The sequence below is a fragment of the Limulus polyphemus genome, unplaced genomic scaffold (genome assembly GCF_000517525.1).
Source record: "Limulus polyphemus unplaced genomic scaffold, Limulus_polyphemus-2.1.2 Scaffold4151, whole genome shotgun sequence".
NCBI lineage: Eukaryota > Metazoa > Arthropoda > Merostomata > Xiphosura > Limulidae > Limulus > Limulus polyphemus.
The window spans coordinates 57,425-67,126 of NW_013669761.1; the positions used below are offsets into that span (position 1 = coordinate 57,425).

Below are 9,702 nucleotides of genomic sequence, written 5' to 3' on the forward strand. Positions count from 1 at the left end.
TTTCAAGCAACTGTATTATATTTGAACTATTTTTATAATAAATTATGAAGCTATTTCTCTCATTCACTCTGAATGTCATCTGTAAATCCTAAAGGAAGTGAAAACATACTACTTAACACTATTGTGTTTATTTTTCTTGTAATTATGTATGTGTTTAAATATTGCATTTTGAAATAAAACTTGGTTGATCTAAATTAACTTTTGCCCCACACTAGTATTTTTCTTGGGCACAAAAACTATATTAATCTGAAGAGTAAAATATGTACTGAAACTCAGATTTAATAAGTGTTTCATTATGCTTATAATTTTCTATTTCAAATTGTATACAAAACATACAACTTTTTTTTGGATTTTCTCAACAGGCTGATGTTTATCACTCTATTGCTGAAAAGGTTATTGCCAAGCTTCCATCTTTGGAAGATCCATTTATACCAACCAAAAGAGAATCATAGACTGAAATTTTCTAATGTGTAAAGAAGTTTTAAAAATCGCCCTAGTACTGTAATAAAGTACATAATTTCACAATAAATGTGATTTATAGCCTGCACTGTATTTTATACACTGATTCTTGTTTGAAGTTTTTTTCCATTGACGTACAAAAGTGAAACTTTATGAACTGGAAAACAACAAAAAGGAAAATTAAGAAATATTTTAAAACTATTACTATGATTACAATGATAAACAGATTTTATGAACAACTTTGATAATATGGTACACTTCTGAAGACAGTTTTGTATAAAAGTACATACTTGAAACAGATTTTCCTTATACTACATTTCATATTGCTGAGTAATTTTTTTTTATAACACAGTTTGAGCTGTAACAAAGTTTAATACAAGGTTCTGACATTTTTGAGTCAACTAAATAGAGTTTATACTGTGTGTCTACAGACACAAACACACACACATGTAGAAAAATGTGAAAGTGATAAAACAAAGAAATTAGACTTTGGGGATAAATCACATTAATAAACTATGGTTGTATTATAATTTCTGGTGATGTTTCAAACAAATGCTCTTTTTTCAAGCCAGAAACAAGCCTGTTGGCTAATGACAATTACAGGAATGTTTTGAAAGGAAACAACACACAAGAACAAAATGTGAGAGAGAGAATTATGAGAATGAAATAATATAATAAAGTTGATGATTAAAAAAAAAGGTAATAAAAACTGTTAAAAATATAAATAAAAGTATACAAAGCAAAGAAAGAAATAACTTAACATTTTTAAGGTAATAAATGAATGTTATTCTAAAATCTTATGAAAAGCTGAACCGTTCATTAATACCAAAAAGATTTACACAACCCAATTTAAAAATGATTTATTTTTCAATCATAGTTCTTTGATTGGTGTTGGAGGGTGTATGTCACATGGAAATTACTTTAAAGTGCTTAAGGGAATGATTGATTTTGCTGAAGTGCCAAGCTACACGTTTATCTTGATCTTTAATTAAGATGCTACATACAAGTGTTCTTGTGTGCATTCAATGAGCATATGGCTGGTTTCTTCTAAATAGATTTGGTCACAGTTGTTACAAATAATACAATAAGTTAAGGATTTAGATGAACAGTTGAAATGACTTTTCAAAGAATATGCTGATTTAAGGCCTCTATGAGATGTTCTGTGATCAAAGTAAGGACAAGTGTTGCATCTGTTCCTCTGATAACTCTACGCACCAACTTGAGTATCACATGACGGTTGTATATTGTTTGGAAATTGACTATCGAGGAATAAATCTTTAATGTTAGTGTCTTGTATATAAGAAATTAGAGGTTTTTAGAGAACATGTAACTGATTGTATTGTCCTATGCTATGATGTGAAAGTTGTCCAACAATATATGTGTTATTTGTGTGTTGAATAGATGAAACATAAGCGTAAGAGGAATGTGTTTATGATCATTTGATGTAGGAGTGTGTTGGCTGAAGTGAGGTTGGATGCACATCATTGGAAGTTTTAAATTGTCTAGGGTGTTGGTGTGTAACTACTGATATGATTTAAGCTGAATTCAGATGTTTACTGTTAGTATGTATAAGTGTCAAAAGGAAATTTACAACTTGGATTTTAAAACTGCAGCATCCATTAGAAACCTCACTAAGAAACAAAAGTAGCCTTATATAATCTTTGTTCCCATCACAACATTGTAATAAAACAAGCTGACAAAAGAGGAGCAATGTTTGTTTGGAAGAAAGAACTTTTTATCTTCAAGCAGCTCACCGACAACTATCAGATTAATCGTTCTATGCTATCTGTGACAAAAAACCCAGACTGTCTGTGCCATTATAGAACTAATGATCAAGAAATAATGAACTTCCATTAAAAACTATGAATTTAATTGTTAAATACCCTAAGCTTTTTATAATGTATCTTCTGCCTAAGATATATAAGCCTGACCATTGTGGTAGACCCATAGTTTCAACATTCAGTTGTCCTACTAAACTAATCTTGATTCCACCCTAAGTTTTTACTTACATTAAAAATGCCTTACAAAAATTAATAATTTTAACTCAAAATCAGATTCTACTATTCTATTTACACTTGACATAATGTCATTGTGTACATCCATTCCACATGATGGATTCAAGGTGCTAAAACACTACCATGACAAAATGGATACCCTAGATCTACCTAATGAAGCCCTGATTAGATTTTAATGATAAAGCCAATTCAGCTATGCTTTTCTTTTGACAAAAATTTAATAATTTATGGACATACACTCATAAAATTTCAAATATAAGTCTACAAAACATGATTATATGCACTCTGACCCTTACCCGTATTAAAAGGGTTAAAGTACTTGCCTTATGCCATGTTCCCTCTAGCACCAATAAAAAACCATGATAAAAATAAGCATATTGGATTATTTATATCCTTTGGATATTAATGAATGATTCAGCTTTTCATAAAATTTTAAAATAACCTTAAAAATGTATAAGATATTTCTTTCTTTGCTTTGTAAACTTGTTTTTATATCTTTAATAATTTTTAGTACTTTTTTTTGTTGTTAATCACCCATGAGAACAGAATGTAGCACAGGATAGGATCACGAGAATTAAAGAACATAAGAAAAACAATATAATAAAGCTGAAGAAAAAAGCTTTTTTAAAGTACCAGAAAGACCATTCCTTTCATCATAAGTTTACCGTTAATTCACTTTTGAGTTATCACTTCACATCTTTTAGTAATTTTGCACTTTTACAAACTTAAAAATAATTTTATAGTTTATGGGCCTTGTGAAAAAAAAATTGTAGTCTACTGATCTTACTTCTTGCTTATATATCACAGTGTTCTAGTTTTCAGAATTTTTAGTAATTTCAATTTACACTTTTGTGGATTATTTGTGATATATACACACTTCTTGAAAAACGAACTTTCTATTGTGTGGGGAGGGATTCTGAATGATCCTTACCCATTCTCCCATTGGCTAACTGTAGTAGATGTGCTTAATTAAGGAAACATAATAAGAGAAGTGATATTACAAATCTAAAGTAAATTAGTTAAATTTGAAAATTAATTTTGTTTAACTGCCTATCTATTTTGCCACCCCTAGACATTGTTTTCAATACAAAACATTTATTGCTCTTTATTATTGTTAAGGGCTTTTTTACTTCATGCTAAATTCTGTGTTTTGTATTATTTATTTGATCTACTCTTAGCAGTTTCACAACTGTGAATATGTAAAGATATTTTGAATTTATAAGCTAAAAAAATTGAAATTATTTTTGGTGCAGAAACATGGCCTGATTTAGCAACATTTATTTATGGTTTTATAATTTATTTAGTTTGTTTAATTTTAACTTTTTTATACCATTTTAGCTATGTTACAATATGTGGTTCAAGGGGTAAAAAGTAAATCTAATTTCATAATTCTTTATTAATTGGCATTGGGAACAGAGTTGGCCTGCAGTGCATAATGATAGTGGTGGGCAGGAAATAATTAACAGAATGAACATAATATTTTATCAGTTCCATGTTATACATATGAATAATTGTAATATTACATCATAAAGTAGAGTTCTGTATTAGTTACTGAATAATTTTATGTTGAAAGGTATTATATATCCAAACTCTTCCTTTGAACAGGTGAAAACAGCTCACAACATGTTTTGTATTTTATTTACTAGGTGATGTACCTTTGGACATAACAATACGAGAAACATCAGATAATGGAGAACCAGTAGTTGTTTCTAAACCTAGTAGTCTACAAGTACGTTTTGTTTTCAAAGTGATTATAATACACTTTAAACAATTTCTGACTGTTAGAATTCTGCCTTAGTTCAGTATGTAATAAATTTACTGTTTACATTATGTTTTTAAAATACTTAATACTGAAGTTTTATTATAACATTTTGTATTATATTCGGCTTTTGTAAGGTGTATGTGTGAATTATTTTTATAATAATATACATTGTAATGTTTTAATTGCCAAGTTTAGTACAAGGTTCTGACATTTTGGTGTCAACTAAATGGAGTTTATAGTGTGTGTGTGTAATTTTCTTGGTGACGTTTCAAGCAAGTGCTCTTTTTCAAGCCAGAAACAGGCTTCTCGGTGAATGACAATTACAGGAACATTTTAATAGAAAACAATAGAGTATCCTTTTGCTTTTTCAAATCTGCATCTTTGTTTTTTTTCTGCTTACTATTTGTGTTTTTAAAGTACCAGAAAGACCATTCACTTTTGAGTTATTACTTTACATCTTTTAGTAATTTTGCACTTTTACAAACTTAAAGTACCAGAAAGACAATTCCTTTCGTCATAAGTGTACCGTTAATTCACTTTTGAGTTATTACTTCACATCTTTTAGTAATTTTGCACTTTTACAAACAGTTTTGTAATTTTGAGTTTCTTGTTTCAATACATTTTATAACACTAAAATTTTCTATATTACTAAAGCTAACTAGGTTACATATATATTGATCCCTACTTGTCTTCATATAATTAAAAAAAAATTATTATACTTGTTAATATAATGTTGTCTTGTTTCAAAAATGCGAGTTAATTAAAATATAAAAATATTTATCCCTACCTTGACAAATCACTAATTATTTTAGTCTGATCTAAGTAAGGATAATTTTTAAATATTTTAAGTATCTCAGTTTTCGTAGTTGTGACTTTCTTGTTTCAATACTATTTGTAGCATTAAAGTTTTTTAAATTACTATAAATGGCTAGGTTACATATATATCAATCCCTAATTGTATTTATAAAATGATTATTATTTTTTTTATTATACTCGTTTGTTTCCTTTTTATTAGCTATATTTTTATGTGCCAGCAATATGAAGTTTGGGGGTGCTTCTATACTCAATTCTATCTTATTTCTCATCAGGATTTCTCCCCAATAGGTCATCAGAACTTTACAATACCATACAGTGTTTCCTTTCAAAACAATATCTATGTAATGACTGAGTCACAAGTTTTGGAAATGTTTGTAAGTATTATAGCAAAAAGTTTGAATTTCTTGTTCTTCTTTCTGTTGCTTTTTTTTTTTATTACATGATAACTCAAAAACCAAAACAATGGTGTCAACCAAATTCACTGAGGTGACATAGTTTCAAATGGAATATCTGCTTTTATAAGTATTACACTACCATACTTAATGATAAGAGAATGTGAAGAAGCTACTATTATAATGAGTTATAAGACTGCTGCTGCTAAAACTAGTGTAAAGATCAGTGTTAAAACTTTCTGCTATGCTGTCTAAAACTGAATAAGCCACAGCTTCTCAAGAGGAAAAACAGACAGAAAAGTCAGTAAAACATTTGGAGGCATCTCAATGGTGGAAAGAATTAAAATCTTGAACGCAAGAGAAAAAACAGACAGAAAAGTCAGTAAAAAAATCTGGAGGCATTTCAAAGGTGAAAAGAATTAAAATTTTGAACTTTACTTAAAAGACTTTTCCTCTAACAAACATTATTGGAACTCAAAATATGGCTTGTTATGAATGTTATGGGGTACTTTTCATGGTTGGAAATAGAAATTTCCTAAAATTTTTGAATATTTGGCCATTTATGATCTTGCCATAAAAGAAAATTTTGAAAGAATTACCATACAAGAAATCAAATATTACTGTCTGGAAAGATTATCTAGAATGAACTAATTAATTGATGTCCAACAAAATTCCAAATTCAAGCTTTGCATGTTGCTAGAAATGAAGAGTATTAATTTATTGTGTTTCAGTATTCTCCAAACATAAGCCACATAGCCATTTCCAACTGAAGCTGGTGAAATTGACATCAATGAACATTTGCTTGGATTTTTGACACGAAAGACACAAGTAGTGCTGGTATGATCATAGCTTTTTTGGGGGGAACTTGACGAAATGGCATTTTCTATGGGAGACTTATGAGGCCAAAGGTATGACATTTCAAGCCAAAATGACAGTAATGGACAATGCTCTTCAAAAAAAGTAACAAAGAACCTTTTCTGTGTCTTACAATAAACACCCACATACAAATTTTTATTTTGAAAGATGAAGCCAACTATTGCTCTGAATCAGTGATGATCTTCAGCTTGATTCAATGGATACACTTATCTGTTTCAACTCATTGTTTTCCAGTTAAATGGTATTGAATAATTTATGATGGGAAAGTAGAATTAAGCTGTTTGTGTGATACGATACAGATTTGGTCTCCAATGTAGTCTGTTGAACAAAGTCAAGTCCTAAGATGAATGCAATCACTGCCAATATGCAAACTTTCGGTACGATGAAGCCATTTCACAGGCATAGATGGATGCAATGGAGCTTGCAGAAGAAATGGAAATTACTCAACACTTGCTTCAAGAGCAGTATATGCTCACAAAAATTTAGATAGTTTTTATAAGAAAATTGTGGTGAATCTAATCCTTTATACAAGTCAAAATTTGAAGATCAAATTTTTTAAAGAAACTCAAAGTTATTGAGCTCCTGGAAGAGAGGTTTCAGCAAAAGCTGGAATACAACTCATTGATCATATTGAATTATCAGATGGTGAGAAATTTATTGTCAGTGTAACAGAACTGGGTGACAAGTACGAAGTTCTAACAGGGAGAATGTCTAAAATTACTCTAACAAATGTACTGGAATAAATGTGCAATAACAGACAAGCAATGTTACTTCCCAACACTTCTGGTGCACTAAGAGTTCTGCTGGCTATTCCCATTATCAATGCTAATAGATAAAGAAGTTTTCCCAAACTCAGTGATTAAAACCCAAATGAGATCACCCGTAATATAAAAAAAGACTTTTTGGACTCAATACAATTTCATTAAACCACTAGATTGCACAAAAAGTGGATTTGAAGAAAGCAGTGAGTGATTTCACCTCAATGAAAGGAAGAAAAAAGTGAAATATAAATAAATAATGTTCTGAAATGGCATCTGTTGTCATACATTAAATGTTACCGTAATTTTCTTCATGCAGTAATAAATAAATAAAATTAAAGGTGGAAGGTAGTATATTGAAAATCTGTCATGACAGCAATATAGCAAGTGTCATTTCTGGTTAAGAGAGTTTATCATACATATTCCAAATCGTCCAATAAATGAAAAATACATTTATGCTACTAAAATGGCTTTACTTCATTATCCTGAAAGTAAATATTTTACTCTAGATACACAATCACTTGAGGTAACAGGATATTTAAGAGACCGGGTGCTGCTAGCCTTGCCTTTCTGGACATAAAAAAAAATGAGCATATATTGTCTGAGCTTGTATGTAAGTCAGAACAAGGAATAGGGAAATACTATTTTGAACATCTCAAACTTTATTTGGTTAAATACATGGTCAGTTTAACAGAAACAGATAAAAAATACAGTACTAACATGAATACCTCAATATGCATAAATAGATGCATATAAAATGGTGTAAAAAATATGCTAAATTTGTAAGCCAATATACATGAAACATTTAAAAATTAAAGTTTAGTGTGGAATCTTTAGAATTTTATATTCCTGTGTAACAAAATTTCTAAATACCTATACAGTGTAACATCACAAGTTTGACATAAGCAAGTGTTTGCTTCAGGAAAGTTTCTCTGAAGATTGGGTATACAAGCATATAAATATCACTTGTTATTGGTCAAAATATACTTTACTCTTGACAAAAATGATGCACGTTTAACAATATTAACAACTTTTTTACTTGATCTTGGTTTTACATTATGATAAGGCAATATATCAAGTACCACTATAATTTCTGAGCACTAATTTGATTTGACAGAATCCACTTACCTAATATTTCAACATCCAGCTGTTTTGCTACCCGTTGAGCACCATCTTGGCCAAATATGTAAGAGGTGTGCCCACAATTTGGACAGGAGAAAGCATTCATGTTTTGTATAATACCCAGAACGGGCACACCAACCTTACGAAACATGTCTGTCCCTCGTACTGCATCTAGTAAAGCTATGTCTTGAGGGGTTGTCACTATGACAGCACCTGTAGGAAATGATTTCATAGATTTTTTAACTGTATATGTTTTGACAATGAAATACATTGAATCATCTCATATCAAATAAGTTGTTTTATCTTCTCAAAGGGGTGAAATGATTTTGGAACTACTAAAAGAAGTGCATACTTACTAAATTACTGAAGGTTTTTTTTCATCTTTGGCTATAGTTTAGCATGCCATATGTTAAATTTACATTAATAACATTTTTTAATGATGTTTCACTACACTTTAATAAATAAGTTGTATATTAGCTTGCATAAAAACCATTTTATGGCATCTCATTGCTCATAGTTCTCGATGTCTATTTATTAATCGACATATATAAACGTTAAAAAAAACATATCATATGTAGCACTTTAATGTAGGTGATTCTAGAAATACAGGAATACACGAATATTTATAATGGCTGGAGACAGCTTGAATGAGTAATGAAGAAAAACTTTAATATAAGTTTAACATAACAGCAAATATACAACGTTTCGACTTACCAAAAAAGCTCACCTGTGATAGGGATACTCTGAGATAAGGATAGCTGTGTATCTCCTGTCCCTGGAGGCATGTCTACTACTAGATAATCAAGTGGTCCCCAGGCTACCTAAGAAAAAGTTACGAATGTTGTTATGAATAAATAATCAATATAGAAGCTTAATTGTATTTTACAAGAATGATCTGTATATGTTCATGTCACAGTACAGGGTGTGTGAAAAGTCTAGATCCATAAATGATTTGCAGATTTTCTTAACTTTAGATACGTGATTGATTATGGTACTGCCACTGTCACGGTATGAGAAGTTCCAGCTAATCATGCTGCTAATCCAAAATTGTTTTGAATTACACAGACAGCATGTGGAACACATTCTGTAAAAGTGACTATGGTTCCAGACTTTTAAAACACTCTGTAGATTTAAGTAGTGCCATGGGAAATGTAGTTTGTACTTATAAATTTGGTTCAAGATAAATTCCTGGCCATCCATTGATGCATCTATAAACTTTTTTATTTTTTTATTTTTTATTATACAAATAAGGATATTCAGAGACTAAGGTTTTTAAGTGATATAACATTAAAGGTCACAACATTTTGAAAATGGAAGTCTTTAGAGTTCTTTGTGGAAAATTAAAATATTGCACTACACACCATTTAAGACAACACATGGCACAGTATCACATTCAAATTAAATCTGAAGTAACACCCTTGTCCACAAAGCGAGGATTATGATTATAAAAAAAGAACCATATGATCCCAAAAGCTATTGGGATGAAAGTGGATATATCTGTT

General features: G+C 30.1%; 1 protein-coding gene across 1 annotated transcript in view; it reads right to left on the reverse strand.

The window, feature by feature from the left end:
- Positions 1 to 554: 554 nt before the first annotated feature.
- The window catches only part of LOC106470664 (iron-sulfur protein NUBPL-like), a 35,988-nt gene continuing 26,840 nt past the window's right edge, over positions 555 to 9,702 (reverse strand). Inside the window, exons 7-9 of the mRNA XM_013931229.2 lie at positions 8,928 to 9,021; positions 8,207 to 8,413; positions 555 to 616 (exon numbers count right to left, since the gene is read on the reverse strand). Coding sequence (XP_013786683.1) covers positions 555 to 616; positions 8,207 to 8,413; positions 8,928 to 9,021 — 363 coding nt within the window. The remainder of the gene's footprint in view (positions 617 to 8,206; positions 8,414 to 8,927; positions 9,022 to 9,702) is intronic.